General features: G+C 33.6%; 1 protein-coding gene across 1 annotated transcript in view; it reads right to left on the bottom strand.

Moving 5' to 3' along the window:
* Diaph3 (diaphanous related formin 3) overlaps positions 1 to 16993 on the bottom strand; it is a 446709-nt gene that overhangs the window by 187279 nt on the left and 242437 nt on the right. Inside the window, exon 22 of the mRNA XM_042685827.1 lies at positions 1791 to 1920. Coding sequence (XP_042541761.1) covers positions 1791 to 1920 — 130 coding nt within the window. The remainder of the gene's footprint in view (positions 1 to 1790; positions 1921 to 16993) is intronic.

Raw genomic sequence — 16993 nt, 5'->3', positions numbered from 1 at the left:
CAAAGGAGGAGGCTACAATGCTTGATAAGAAATGTATTCATTTTCTTGCCCATGTAATTGTAACCCCTCTGTACAGTATTTTCACAATTAAAAAAAAAAAATGAGATGCAACCAAAAAAAAAAAAAAAGAAAATTAAAAGGGGTAGGAAATGATGAAAATGACTAGAAGAAATATTTACTCTAATGTGGCAAAGTATAAAATATCTTCCTTTAAGTAAACAAATTCCAATATTAAGAAGGAAATAAAGAGATTATAAAAATATTGTGACAATATTAACTTTTGGTCAACACAAAAAGAATACATATATAATCATAATTTCAAATTGTTGCCTTTTAAAAAGTCATCATAAACTTACATATAAGTTGTTTTCATAAAGTCATGGTGGGTGTATGTGTGTGTGTGTGTGTGTGCCAATATTACTGGCCTTACACTCTTGGCATCCTCTTACTAATTGAACTGCACCTTTAAACTGTCTCCTTGCTTTTTTTTTTTTTTTTTTTTTTGGGTCCAGTCATGGGGCCTGAACTCTGAGCCTGGGCGCTGTCCCTCAGCTCTTCAGCTCAAGGCTAGTGCTCCACCACTTGAGCCACAGTGCCACTTCGGCTTTTTTTCTTTTTGCTTATGTGGTGCTGAGGAATCGAACCCAGGGCCTCATGCATGCAAGGCAAGCACTCTACCCTGTGCCACCTTCCCAGCCCTGTCTTCTTGCTTTTTAATTGGATAATAGACTTTCAATCTCTCTTCTGCCCAGGTTACCTTCCAACCATGATTCTCTAGATCTAAGTCTTCTTTAAAAAACAAAACAAAGCAAAAAAACACCCTCATGTATTAAAATTTATTGTTTTTTAAAATATTACTTTAAATAGTGGCACAAAACATTTCAATGAAACGTGTCTATTTATGAGTATAATAAATCTTGATTAGTATCACCCTCCCATTCCTTCCTTCTATTCTGAGTAGACATAATAAGTATTAGCCATAAGTACATAGTAAAAATTTAAATTTTAAGGTGGTAGAATCTTAAATTTATATTTTAATTACACAATTAATATCCTATTATTTATGATTCTTTACAACTTGATCTAAGCCCAAGAGTAGGTGATAGAACCAAGTAAAACATTTGGACATTGGGAGGGCTAATTGAAACTCTGGCAATCTAGTCTCTTCTAGGACAATGAGAATGTGTTCTACTTTACTTGCATTTAGAACTTGGACAATGGGAAGCCACTAATTCATGGCTATAAAGTGCTTATTAATGACATGGAATAAAAGGAACATTGATTAGAATGGGGTTAGGAGGCATCCATTAAAGTTAAACTACAAAACAGACTATGTATATATACAAAAGCCTCAGTATTTAACCAAATAGATTTAAGCTTCTAAATACAATAACTCACAAAATATGTAATCTTAGCCAGGCACCTGTTGCTCACATCAGTAATCCCAGCTACTCAGGAGGCTGAAATCTGAGGATGGCAGTTCAAAGCCAGACCAGGCAGGAAAGTACATGAGACTCTTATTATCTCCAGTAAACTATTAAGAAAAACCCAGAAGTGACACTGTGGCTCAAGTGGCAGAGTGCTAGCCATGAGCATAGAGAGGCTAAGGGACCGAGCCCCAGGACAGGCATAAATAAATAAATAAATATTCTAAAATTTTCCATATTTGAAATGTATTATTCTGTACTCTGACAAAGTATTAGCTCTATGAAAACAAAAGCATTATTTTATGCTGATTAGAACAGAAAATCAGAGCAATAAAATATTTTTGGTCCAGTAGAAGCACAAACCTTTACTAGCTTTGTCTAAATGTTCCAAATCATCCACAAAATTCAATATATCAGGGTACTTTTCTTCACAGATTTCTACCAGGAAATGAAGCAATGTGGTTTTCTGATCTGCTGATTTTGTGTCCTTCAGCTAAATGAAGAGAGAGGGAAAAAAATCCAACAGTTAAAAGTATTGTAATAATGTACTTATTCATAAGTTAATGTTAATACCGTATAAGAAATAAGATAAGAAATAAGATTTGAAATTAACCCTATTACTCCAAGTAGGTAAGAAATAAGTTGTGAAATTAGCCCTATTAGTTAAAAAGCTACTCTTACTTTATGTTTGGTCAAAAATATCAGCACTTGTAACAGAGAGAAATTGCTTCAGTCCAAACAGTGCATGATGTTTTATGGGAAAAATTTATGGTAAAACAACAAGAGTAAGTTTTACAAAGTATGTTTGAGTCTTTTTTCTAAATTAAAACTTTTGGTGCACTTTTTTATCAATTGTATACACTTAGAAATTTTAATACTACAAGTATACAGAAGTAATCTTTATGTCCTATATGCATACATGTACTTTATTCATAAGAACCAATAGAATAAATAAAATCCCCCACACACATACACACCCCAAGCAATTTTAAATTGCTCATGAATGATCTTCTTTCCCTTGAGAATCCATGCTCACAATTTAGAGGAATAAAAAGATTTTGGGACACACATTTGTGAGTGCTTCACTCAATAAGTTAGTTCAGATTCTCCCCTAGGAGGTAGGTAGAATCAAATGGGAAAAAAAGAAAAAGAAACAGACTTGAGAACATTTGTGTTGACCCATTGTTATCTGAAGGGGCCACTGAATGCAGTCACAGGGCATGTGAGAAGGGAAGCAGACATCTCCATAATGAACAGTGAGTGAGTATGGAGGATGCTGGGTAGAAAGAGTTGTAAGAACACAAAGTAGGCTAAGTATGTGTTATGGTGAATGTAAGTGTGCACAGACATAGTGAAACTTCATAAGAATAAGAACAATAACAATGAAGAAACTTAAATATAATTTCAGTTCCAAGATTATCTGTTTTTTTTGTAATCTATTGCTGGTACTTGGGCTTTGAACTCAAGACCTGGGCACTCTCCCATAGGTTTTCTGCTTAAGATTAGTGCTGTACCACTTGAGAAATAGCTCCACTTCCAGATTTTTGCTGGCTAATTGGAGATAAGAGTCTTTGGGAATTTTCTGCTCAAGACTGCAATCTTTAGATCTCAGCCTCCTAGTTTATAAGCATGAGCCATCAATGACTGGTCAGAGTTATTTTTTCATATCTAGGACAGACAGCTGAAATTTTTCTGTCTTTCGGGTTTACAAATAAGAAGCCTGATGTATAATTTGCCTTATCCCTATACTTCAATGACACTATCATCTTTAAGAGTGAAAGCCAGCTCAAAGGTAGCAGACTTTCACCAGTAAAAAAATTTAGCCTACAGGCTGTTTTCTGCTTTGTTTAAAAGCACCATATAAAACAATCATAGCTATCTTTTTTTTTTTTCCATTACATCAGTGACTGCTTGGGGGTAGCTTCTACTGTACACTCTGAGCACCCCTCTGTGACCACCCTCTACCCTTCTTCATGGAGCTCCTTTTATGAACAACTAAATAAGCAACTTGCATGCAATACAGTACCATCATTAAGACAAGCACTATCAACTTCCATAATTTGTAAAGCCTGAAAAAAACTTGCCAGAAAGATATGTAATGGAGCCAAACAATCTGCAGCTACAAGGATTATGTAAAGGAATCTCTGTAATGAAACCACAAGCAACAGATCAATCTCAATCTTTGTTCATGAGCAACAAGACCTCAGAAGTCTAATTCCAAAAAACATTATAGTTTGTAGCATTTATCAATTTAATAAATAAATAAGTACCAAGATCCAAAAGAGACTGAGGTTTCTCAGAGACACTATAAGGCTAGTTCTAATTTAGGAAAGGAAATGTTATCATAGGCTATTACATTAAAATTATCACCTGATTAGCAAGCCCTACACTGGTGACAAATTAATATTTAAAAGATAGTTGTTGAATAGTATATTAGAAGAACTTGTCCATCATTCCAAAATCAGTATTTAATAATTGAGAGAGGACAAATTACTCAATCTTCCAAATGAATTTGAAAATCAACTTAATAAATGGGAAACACAGATGAGAAGCATTTTGTTGAGAAAGGATGGTGTCTTACTGTTTGCAGCTAAGTCTCAGTGCAAAGGTTTTTCATTCATGTGCTAATATTCTAAGGAAAAATTTTGTGATACTGCTAAGGTAGTCTTGTCTGGATTACTCTCTTCTTTCTCTCTCTTTTCCAAAACACTTAAAAACTAGAGAATCTTTCCGAGACCAGGAAAGAACAAGAAAATATATTTAGCATGTATTTACTATATATATACATATGTATACATACATAGATACATATACTTTTAAAATAAAAACAAGCACATTCTATTTCTCTTTAAGCACTTATAATCAAAGGCTGAGCTAGAACTAGCTTGGAAGCCAATGTTAACTTTATTGGTATGAGAAACTTAGGTACAAGGGGGCTGGGAAGGTGGCTCAGTGGTAGAGCGCTTGCCTTGCATGCCTGAGGCCCTGGGTTCGATTCCTCAGCACCACATAAGCAAAAAGAAAAAAAGCTGGAAGTGGTGCTGTGGCTCAAGTGGTAGAGCACTAGCCTTGAGCTGAAGAGCTGAGGGACAGCGCCCAGGCCCAGAGTTCAGGCCCCATGACTGGTCAAAAAAAAAAAAAAAAAAAAAGAGAAACTTAGGTACACTTTGTAATGCTAGCTCTAGGAAAGAAAATTAAACTAAAATATTTGCTTTAAAGTTTTGTGAAGGTAAAATATGCTTTATGCTTGATAGGATTCCTTTTCAATTACTGTCAAGAGATCTGACTGATGAGTAATCATTACTATTAAATAGAATTTCTTATTCATGTATTGTTTCTTTAAGGTGCATTAAAGTGGCATAAATGTCAAGTAAACAAAAAGATGGATGGAGTCGCTCCAACAACTCTCTTCATTCCAGACAAAATAATGTTAAAAGCAAATTCTATAATAAATCATGGCCTAGTTGTCAAGTCTGGAGTAAAAGTCCCTTGTAGCTACAATGCAAGACTTTGAATTTTTTAAGATATTCAGCACAAATTTGGATGAAATTTTAAAAATAGCCAATTGTTTTGGTCATAAGGAAGAAATGTCTTAATATAAAAACCAAATCTTTGCTTGATCAGATCTTAATAATGACAAATCAGTAACTCTCCTCCCAATACATTCCTATAACCTAAATATGTATCAATATAGCATTAATTCTTCAGAACAGCATGACAAAATACCAAGAATGAGGTAACGGTCCCATGAAGAGTCTAGAGTTCCTCTATCTGTAACAGCAATACTACGGAAGACAGCAGAAATGATTGTTTATTTAGCACTTAACATGAGACAAGAAATAGCCAAATAACGTAGCATAGGTTAAGTGCATAAAATACAGCATCTGTTTAATAAAGGAGAGAACAGATTTAAGAGAGATCCTGTAACTTACCCAGCATAATGTATCTCATACTTGGTGGAGTACAATCTGAACCCATTTCTTTATACAAAGCTGTTACATAAAAATAACTATAAAATGCAGTTCTCATACATAAAACTTTTTTTAGTCTAGCTTTTTATTACTTCCCAAAGAAACAAAATTTTGAAAAACAGTGGACAAAAGTTATAGTAAAACAGATAAAGAGCATTAAAATGGAATTTAAAGTACTAATGTCCTAAAAGCCCTATTTCTAGCCCATAAAGTCTCTAAAAACAGACAGCTTTGCCTTCCGGTCATTTCTAATTCCACAAGTATAACATTCTTTCTACTATTATATCTATAAAATGAATAAAAAGGTCCCTAAATCATATCATTCAAACAAGTCTTCAGATATTACTAATAGATTACGGCTAACCAAAGTTATCTCAACAAACTCACAGGGGTTTACTTTAATATTGTAGTTCAAATCTTTGGAAGTTTAAAGTGGATAGCTTATGCATTCAAGAGCATCTCTAAAAATATATTCAAGGTTTCCACAGGAAAATGGGCACAATAGATAAAGCTTTCTGCTATGTGTGTGCATGTTATGTGCGTATGTATAATCACTGTGCTGATGAAGATCAAAATAGAAAGATTATCTCTTCAATATAAATGGTGATATTATTAAATAATATGCTTATGCCACTGCTAATGACATTAGTACCTATCATACTAATGATGATTTCATAATAATTTGAAAGACACAAAACCAATTGGTATCAGGTAACTGGCATAATAATAGAAATATTAGATAAATGAATTATGGTATTCACTGTTTGTCTTTGTATATGTGTGCCTGACTTAATTTTCACTTTAAAGAGTACAAAATTTAAACGACCAAGAATATGCTTATAATATAGACTTCTATATTTGTAATAGATTGGTTTCTAGCATTAGCTCTTCTCTAAATTATATTTTGACATGTTTCTCTCCAGTTTTAATGAGCACAGAAATTTCTATAGGAAAAGTAATTTTGTATTTTAGTAAAACTTAGCTTATTACATTATCTATTGTATGCTCAATTGTCTGCTAATTTCTTCGTCATATTGAAAATGGGCCAATGTTCTGTATAAAAAGGACTATTATTTATCAGTTCCTTTTAGTACTTAGAGTTTAGTAAATCTTCCACTAACTATAAGCAAATGGGGAAGAACTGGAATAAACAATTTACAAAGTAAGAAGACGGTGGCTCACGCCTGTAATCCTAACTACTCAAGAGGCTGAGATCTGAGGTTCATGGTTCAAAGCCAGCCCTGGCAGGAAAGTCCGTGAGACTTATCTCCAGTAAACCATAGAAAACCGGAAGTGGCGCCGTGGCGGTAGAGCTCTCCCCTTGAGCTGAAGAGCGCTGGGACAGCGAAGAAAGAAAGAAAGAAAAGAAAGAAAAGAAAGGAAGGAAGGAAAGAAAGAAAAGAAAGGAAGGAAGGAAAGAAAGAAAAGAAAGAAAAGGAAGGAAAGAAAGAAGAAAGAAAGAAAGAAAGAAAGAAAGAAAGAAAGAAAGAAAGAAAGAAAGAAAGAAAGAAAGAAAGAAAGAAAGAAAGAAAGAAAGAAAGAAAGAGAGAAGAGAGAAGAGAGAAAGAGAGAAAGAAAGAAAGAAAGAAAGAAAGAAAGAAAGAAAGAAAGGAAGGAAGGGAGGGAGGAAGGGAGGAAGGAAGGAAGGAAGGAAGGGAGGAAGGGAGGAAGGGAGGAAGGGAGGAAGGGAGGGAAAGGAAAGAAGGAAGGAAGGAAGGAAGGAAGGAAGGAAGGAAGGAAGGAAGGAAGGAAGGAAGGAAGGAAGGAAGGAAGACAGAGAGAGAGGGGGAGGGGGGAGGGGGGAAGAAGGAAGGAAGGAAGGTGAAAATAGAAACATTCAGCAAAATACTAAGTTGTTGGATGATCAAAGTTATCAAATGATAAGATATATGTCACCAACTACATTGGCTCCACCAAGGAGAAACGCTAATCCCACTAAATGAAGGCCTAGATCCAGTTAAGAGTTGTGCTCTCCAATGCTATGAAGGCATAGGCAAAATAGGAATATCCCTCAGAAAGAATCTTAGTAATGTGTGTCAAAAATTATAATAAAAATATTTTTATTGGGTTTAATTTGAGAGAATTCACTGGAGTCCAATATTGTCCAAACAAAGATATATAACTAAAATATGACTTCAAAGTCTCAAGTGAATAATAATTGCAACAATGCTTAGAATGTGAATCTGGAGCAGAAGAAACAGATTAATACAAACTTCTAATTCTACAAATTAGAACATTTATTTTAAATGGTTTTTTTTTTTTTTTGCTTTTAAAATATACAAAGTTTTAGAACAAAGGTCCCACATACCTTTCCTTCCATATACCTAAATTCTCTATCAACATTTTGCATTAGTGTGGTACAGTTCTTTAACACAATATGAGCAGACTATATTGTTAACTAGACTCCAGTTTTAATTAGGATCAAATCTTTCTGTTCTATTATTCTATATTTTGACAAACAAAAAGAATAACATGTCTATCACTGCACTGGATGGATCTAATTACATTGTGTATCCATTATAACACTACACTGTAACAGTAGTGTCTCCATCTCCAATAAACTCTGCCCTACCTATTCATTCTTCATTCTTCCTTCTCCTTGGAATGCTTGGTCTGTATAATTTTGTGTTTACGCAATATCACATATTTGGAATCATATGGTATAAATACTTTAATTCTGGTTTCTTTCACTTAGCAATGATTTAATCTTGTCTCATTTTTTAAGCGATCCCTTAAATCTTAAATAACATTCCATTGTACAGCCTATCTTGTTCATCTGTATACCTATTAAAGGTTTACCACCACTGTGAAACTTCAACAAAACTACAATCATGAATAAAACTGCTATGAGCATTTACATGCGGGCTTTTGTGTACATGTTTTCAACCATATCATTAAATACCTAAGAGTGTGGTCACTAGCTGGTTTGTAAAATTTTATGCAGCTTTGCAATCACTAGCTTTCCAAGGGGATGCTACATTTTGCACTGCCACTAGGAACTATAAAGATTCCTATTCCAGACCCTCACATCATGACATCAATGATCTGGTATAATCTATTAAGGTAACTATAGAGGGGGCCAATGGCTAATATTTACCTGGCATTTTCTAATTCCCAGTACATGTGATGTTGAATGCTACAGGGCTGAGAAAACCTCCACTTCCATTTTCTCTGATTCCTGCCTAAGATTGAGAATTAAATAGCATAAGGCAGATTAATAGGAAGGAGCACAAGTTTCATGTGTCACAGGTGCTCTCTTAAAGAAATGAAGCCCCAAGACAGCAGCTAAAGACAGTTACTCATATATTTAGTTGGACAAATGATAGACAGTTGTAAAGAAGTCACTAAATTATGAGGACAAGCTTAAATCATGAGTTATCTTGAACAGGTTTGGACAGTATTCTGCTTCACTTTTCATCCTAAAACACAATGATATCCCATCTTTCTTATCCAAGTAGAGTATTCTTCACTTGGAAATGTCTTTTTCTGGTTTTACGAAGTGGAACAGAGGTCGTTGTGATCTTTTCACACCAGCAGCTTAACATATTTAACTTGGTCAATATGCCAGAATAACACACTTTAACCCCTTCGGCATTATTTTAACAGCTTACTATCCATTTGGAAGTCTTCTTGAGTGGGGTTTCTGCTTATGTCTGGGTCATTTTTTGTAAAGGGCTGTTTTCATTTAGTTGAATTTTAAGTGGTATTATTTTTCAGCCAACATATTCTTCTATTTTGTGGAGTATGCTTTGATTCACTTAAATTTTTCAACAATAAACATTAATGGCACATAGATCATCAAATTTTTCTCTTAGACTATGCTGTTAGTGTGATATTTTAAAAGTTCTTGACGGTCATCTTTAAAGTTGCATGGATTTTCTGCACCCTGTCCTAAGAAACACAATTTTACATTTTATGGCCAGGGTTCATGATAAATTTTGAGTAAATTCTGTTAAAGACATAAGGTCTTTGCAAACATTCTTCTTTGTTCTAGTTTGCTTGGTTTTGGCACTTAAATGTTTGTGTTGCTGAATATTTCCTCAGGAATTCTTTGCACCTTTGTCCAAGATCAGTTGACCATGTTTATGGGATGCTGTTTTTTGGCTCTCTGTTTCTATCCATTTCTCTCTCCTCTCTACCTCTTCTACCTTCCTCTTTCTCAGCCATCTCCACAGCTGCTGCCACCACAATGTTTAGATGATGGTAGTCTTATACCAAGTCTTAAAGTCTTGAAGTAGTGTCAAAGTTCCAATTTAGGTCCTCTTTCTTAGTATTGCTTTTTTGTTATTATTATTTTATTTTAATTGTCAAGATGATGTACAGAGGGGTTACTGTAGGTCTTGCCTCTTCATATAAACTTGGAAATCACTGCCAATATTCACAAAACTTGGAAGGACTTTACATGGGACATTGTTGAATCTAAAGGTCAGCTGGAAAAAAATAGCATCTTAAAAATATTGGGACTCCATTATTGTACATGAATATTTTGTTAGTTCATTGTTAGATCTTTGTATTTTCCATTTAAGTTTTATAATTTTCCTTATACATACCTCATACGTGTTTTGTTAGAATAATGGCTATTTTGCAGTTTTAAGGAAGTGGCATGCATTGCTGTATATATATATATATTTTTTTTTTAACTTCATATTCCAATTGCTCATAGTGTAGACAAATTCAGTAGATTTTTTTTTTTTAAGAACATGTCCTGAAACTTTGTGATATCTATTTAGAATTTCTAGGATGTTTACTCTGTCATTTTATTTAGTTTTTGTATAGAGAATATTTCTTCTATGCACAAACACAGTTCCATACCTATAATTTCCTTTTCCTGTCTTACTGCATTAGCTAGGACTTCTAATTACTATGTTAAACAGAAGAGATGAGCAGCGACATCCAATTCTTATTCCTGTTCCTATGAGAACAGTATCCATTCCATCATGGATCATCAAATTTGCAGACACTGAGTTACATAATATTCCTTTAATATCCTTTTAATAATAATAGGATCCCTAAAAATAAGAACCTCTGTTTGATATGGAGAAACAGTATCTCCCTCAATTTTTTTTTGTTATGAGACCACATGAGCCATACCTACAAATCCAAAGGGTTCATTCATCCATCCTTCCTTCCATTGTCCCTCCCTCCCTGCCTTCCTTCCATTGTCTCTCCCTCCCTGCCTTCCTTCCTGCCTTCCTTCCTTCCTTTCCTCCTTATTTCCTTCTTTTGTTTTTCTTATTTCAGATTGCAGTTGGTCATATATTACTAGTTTACTAAGGTAGAAAATTACTGACTTTGGATCTTTCTTTTTATGTAACATGTGCACTTGATGCAATAAATTATTTTCATTTCATACAACAAATACTGATATTTGGTAATTTGATTTTAGTAATCATCAGCACTGGGTGACACTAATTTTAAATTAAATATTTGCAGTTGAGGACTGAAGTAAATACAAGAATTGAAAAACTTTACACTTCAAGAACACTAGAATATCTATTTCTGTTCTAGCTGAAGTGAAATTTTTCAGGAAAACAAAACAGCAAAAATCTACCTCAACTGGTAATTATTCAGAATTTTTGAAATATCAGTGGATTTGTTATGTATCTCCCAATGCTGGAACTATAATTCAAAGCCACATTTGTATCCACTTCATCAGACTCCAAGAAAAGAAGAGACTGAAGTAAATGAGACAGGAGGTGGGACTAATCATGTGTGTAGCCTCTGATGGGCAGTAGCCTCCTTATAACAGTGGTGTTGAAGTGGTTTCTTCTGAGACTGAGTATTTGGGCAAAAATTAGTTTGACAGAGCAGAAAGCTTGTGATCAAAGACTGTTATCAACGTTGTGATCAAAGATGATAGTACATAGGCCTATGTCTGACAAATTTACTCTTTTAGATTCTATCCAAAGAATAATTTTAATTTACAATGCTTTAAAAATAGGGTAAAAAGGTGATACAGAAATAATTTCTTTAAAAAAAAAGCTAAATAAATCCAGTTAAACATTTCTTGGAAAATGCTATCAACTAAATGTGTCAATGAATAAGTCAAAAGAGGTTAAGCATTCTAAGTAGTTTCACATTGCTTTAGAAACCAGGATCTCTCTGATTTAATTGGATGTATGTAAAATAAGAATGGCATTTTTGCATATTTTTGGCCCATGACTGTTTTATTTTTAAAGGATGCCAAAGTGTACTTGTAAGTTTTTGCCAATCTGATAAAAAAAAAAAAAAAAGAAAATTCTTGTAAAACACAATGAGTACAGATGGAACAAAGGAATGGTTGGCAGAGACCTATCTTTAAAATAACTTCATAGAATAAAAGGGGTACATGAAAATAAAAATCAAAATTTCACAAAAATTATAAAGTTAGCCAGAATGATTGTAATAGGTATATAAAATAGAAAGCATTCATGAAAAGCAGAAGTAATGTCTCCTCCTTTAGAGTCATTAAAATTCTCCCTGTACACAGAGGGGCTTCAATTGGGACTCAGGACAAAGGCCTTCTTCAACTTATTTCCCTTCCACTCTGCGTCAGAAATCCACATTCTTCCTCAAAATTTTCATTTTCAGAACAGTGTTCAGACTGGCATGAGAGAAAAGCAGCAGTTTAGGGAAAATGTTTTCTCAACTTATCCATAAGTTGTTTATGTTTTTTTGGTTAGGGTTGTTTAGTTTCCCTTCCTTTACATTTGTTGTTTGGTTGGTTCCAAATAATCAATCAGAAATTTTCAATTTTTAATTAATTGAGTATGGTATATGGTATAAAATAATTCTCAGTTTAGACTGAGTATTAAAATCACCTAAGGGAGCTAGCTCATTTTAAAATAACACTAATAGGGATCCAAATTCATACATTCTGAATTAATTGAACTCATAAAGTAGCTATGGTATTAGTATTTTTGAAGAAAACTCCAGGGTGCAAATGATTGTGATCTAAGAAACAAGTGTTCATTTTGTAGAAACCACTCATTAAGTTTAGCAGAGATATTAAAACAAGAGGAAATGGAATGTTTTTATTGTAGATTATTACCATCACAGGTTTGGTGAAGTTACTTGGAATAATCTGTGGTTATAAAAGAATTACTCAGAAGGTAACACAAAAAAACTGTGCATTAGAAAAAAAATGTAGAAATAAATCAATCTTGCCTGCCACCCCTCATCCTCTTTCCACTTGCTTCCCAGCATCCCATTACAGTGGATCTTTTGATGACTTCAACTTTGAGAGGAAGCGTACTAATATTCTGCAGACAACAGTAGGTGTTCTACAAGTGACAATATAGGAAAGTTTAAAGTGGGTCAACTGTAACTTGTTTCTACAATTTTCTTAATATTAGCATTTACAAAAATTAGTTATATTTACTATTCTTCAAATTTTGTTTATTTCTTTAATCTACAAAGTTATCTAATTAACTAGGATAAACACCTATATGAATCTATACAAAATGATTTTTACTTACAAATTACTCTTCTCATTAGAGATCAGTAAACCTTAGTATACATTTGTATACTTGTGAAGATTTGTAACTTTTTGGTCAAAATTATTTTGTATACTTGAATGTGATCCTGAACTTCTGATATCTGAGTCAATATATCCCTTAACTAGAATGCAGATCTACTTGGAGAGGAAAAAAAATCTCCCCAGAAAATCCTCCTTAAGAAATACTTCCAACACTAACCAGGTAACATACTTTTTACAGATAAGCATTTTGATCAGACAAGTCAACTGCTAACTGGATTTCTAAGAATATGGATTCACATTTTAGCAATAAGTCTCTGTATATTTGTGTGTATGTGTGCATGTGTATATATATGTATATTTTGCACACACATATGTGTATATATATATACACATATGTGTGTGTGTGTGTGTGTGTGTGTGCAAAATTGCAAAGGCCAATTATATAGTTTTCATTCAAAGTACTGTCTTTGGAGAATTTCGTGAGTGACAAGTACTCCTCCACTTATATTATTAGGTTTATCCTTTTAAAAAGTCAAGCAATCAGAAAGAAAAGTCATTCACAGCATTTAACCTAAACTAGGAGCAGCATTACTGTCACTGTAAAATATATTTTATCACGAGGCATATCATGGGATACAAAGCCTTTACAAGGCCTTCAATATATATTTTATGGGGTAAGGGAAGAAAGGGATGACTATAGCCAAAAGATTCAAATAAAATGATTTGTCCAGTGTTACTTAAAAGAATACTGCTCAACACATTTGTCTTTGAAAAAAGTCCATGTGCAAATTTTTGGGGATGTTCAGCTTTACCTAAAGAGAAAAATACACTATTTGTAGCAGAAAGTTTCAAGAAAATATTTACACCATACTGTGATCACAAGAAAAATCTCACATCTGTATATCAACTTTAATTCTTACATCTTGTGAAAAAAATTGAAGTTTATCTTATATCATATTTTCCTCTGTATTTATTTGTTGTAAATACTTTAGATCTTTGAGATAAGAGGAAATTAATAATCCATTTCTCTCTTAATTCAGAGAAAATATGGTTAGTTATCCTGATTACAAATGTAAAGAAAACCTAAGATAGTTATAAAATTATACTATTATATACACGGAGCTCAGGAGTAATATACTTATTTCTGGGCAATACAACACCAACAATTTAATATAAGTTTCCATGCATTTCTTTTCTTACTTAAGTTTAACTTGTAAAGGTCATTTAACAGTAAGGATTTCAGATAGAGAATGATTAATATCATATAATTACTCAGCACGCTTTTATCAGATTAAAATACTTCCCTGATTTTCTACTGTCAAATAAATATAGAATTCCTTTGTAGGGGATTATCAACAAACCAAATGCTTTATATGCAGTGTGAAAAATTCAATCACAATTGTCAAAGATCAAGCTGGGTACTTCTGATAACAAACACGATGAGATATCTTGTTCAAAATATGCTTTCAACTTGACGTGTAGTCTAATAAAAATATGAGTTGTAGTATTTATTTTGTTTCTGGCATAACAGAAGGCTCCTACAAGAGATGATCAAAATACCCAGTATCATTGAATAAAAATATAGTCAGCTCTTTATATGGAGACAGATTAACTGATTTGTAAAGGAATAACAGCATGTATTGCATTTGTATAGAAATTTTAAATTACTATGCATCAGCAGTGGTATCTCAATGAGAGTAAGTCTATTTTCAACTACAAAATAAATATGGCACTCTACATTGTGTATATTGCAACAAGTTCATTCATTCAGTAGCTATGTATTGAGTATTTATTTAACAAGCACTATTTTAAGCTATTCTACCTCATTAATCAGACTCAGACTTCTGTCAACAGCTCTCTGAAGTGAAGGCATGAAATAGGGCAAGCAGCCAACTTTGGTGGGCCACTAACTAAAGTGAAACAGACACTTTCGCTAGGAAATAACCCCTTGTAGATTTCAGGTGTGCACTTAGCTTCACCCACACCTTATTCCTCATCTTCCTTTTGACTCCTTAGTTTTCCTTCTCAGGGAAAGGTTAGACTTGGAAGTTTAACTTACCTCCTCCTTCAGACTCTGTAATAATCACCCACGAGCAAGTCCCCAAATGTTGAATTTGCATATTTCTCTCCATCTTCTCTAGCATCCGATCTCAAATGTCACTACTACACTTTACCTTGGGACTCCATCACCTCAAAATGCAGAGATTGTTACACGGTACACATACAAACGTTTACTAAAGTATTGTACAGGGAAGCTTAAAAAAGATCTCCTTTAGGTAAACAGAGGAAGAAAACATCATCAAATTCTGATCTAATTCCCTTTCGAGCCATCACTTCACACATGTAAGCAGCTATACCAACCTATCAGTTGGCTAAACTAGAAACAGAAATTACAGTTGATACTTTACTTTTTCCTTCACTTTCAAGACTATCTTCCATATTTATCTTCTAACATCAATTTCCTCTCACACTCCTCATCCTGTATTTCAGGTCAGCAAGCCATGGAGTGTCTCCCCACCTTAACTCTCAAACCCAGGGCTGACCTATAAAACTTTCTGCAGTGGTAGAAATGAGCTATGTCTATGTTGACAAATCAGATACTGAAAACATAGCATGCAGCAGCAGCAATTATGACTAATAAAATTTTAACTTTATTTAAATTTTAATTAAGTTTAAATAGCCATATATGTTTAATGACAACAGTACCTGACAGCACAGCTTGGCTTACTTGCACATTAACTATAGGATTATCTTCCAACCAAGCATCAGATCACATTACCTACTTTGTAGTATAATATGTCTTTAAACAATCAACACACCTAGGATGCCATTCACAGCTGCTAAACATCTACACCACTTTCCAACCCCATCCTGTGCCATAAAATGCCAAAGATACTAGATCACTCAAGGGACTCACACATGTCACACCATAAGCCTTCAAGCAAACTTCTTTCTCTTGTGTAGGATGGCTTTTTCTCTGTGATATTCCTAGTCCTCACTGAACATCTCTAGACAACCAGTTGCCCAATAGAAGCTAAACTAGTCTCTCCAGCCTAACTCAACATTTTGAAGACAGCTCCACTGAAACACTCAATCATAATTAGTAGTTTATATGTAGAAAATGTGAGCTCCACATATGCCATGTAAATATTAATCACTACATTAACGTGATGATATAGTAAAGCATCTGCCACAGTACGGCTTCTGAGTAAGTACTTAATGGCTATGCATTCTATATTATGTTTCAGGAACTATGTCACCACAAAGGGAACTTGACCAAATACAGAACTCAATAAACACAGGAGAAGAAAAAGATGGAAATTGAAGAAGGGAAGACTCAGAAGGCACAGGTATGAATGAAAGTCTTGGATAGGAAAACTGTTAGAAAATTCATGTAATCACCAGAGAAATAGATATTCATAAACCATAGCTAAAACCAAACTTTTATTTTCACCTTCCTATATAACTGGCAATGGCAATAATCAAATTTCTTAATCAGAGAGTGCAGAAGTAAGGTTAAGAATAAGAGAAAGCGTTTTTCTGAGGTGTATCTGAGAGAATTTACTGTTAACAGATCAATAAAGTATGGTCCAGTCATTGTTAAAGAGTTCTGTTATAAAAAAAACACGGAAAATATTGGTTTCAAGTAAATTCAACCTGTGGAAAATCCCAGAAGGTTTAAAAAAAAAACTACAAATGTACTCAATTTTCATATCCTCTAAAACTATAGTGAGAAATCTTTTATACTAATCAATGTCATTGGAAGAATAGTTAGTCCTAATATAATTATTTCCCTTTCCTATACAAAGCATTCTTCTTCTCCTTCTAGTCTTAAAAGACAATGCAGAGAAATATTTAATTAAAGATAAAAAATGTAGACAATCCTAAGCAAAATTCAATATATATCATCATTTGCAGATCTCTGAACTAAACAAATATACCTTAAACAATATTGTAATGTTCCGTTTTGTTGCTTTGAGAAAGCACAGGTTTACGAAATAATTTTGTTATTAAACAACTGAAGGATTTGCAGATCAGAGAAAATTAATATTTGGATTTAGTTCAGAGGTGGAGTAAATTAGCTCAGTTCACTCTGGGTTTGAGTTCATGGTTCAGTTCAAGTTCTTGATAATGAG

Source organism: Dipodomys spectabilis, unplaced genomic scaffold (genome assembly GCF_019054845.1).
Source record: "Dipodomys spectabilis isolate Male_0828 unplaced genomic scaffold, ASM1905484v1 ptg000095l, whole genome shotgun sequence".
Lineage (NCBI taxonomy): Eukaryota > Metazoa > Chordata > Mammalia > Rodentia > Heteromyidae > Dipodomys > Dipodomys spectabilis.
Note: the sequence above shows the minus strand (reverse complement) of the source record. Positions and strands in the feature narration are given on the sequence as shown.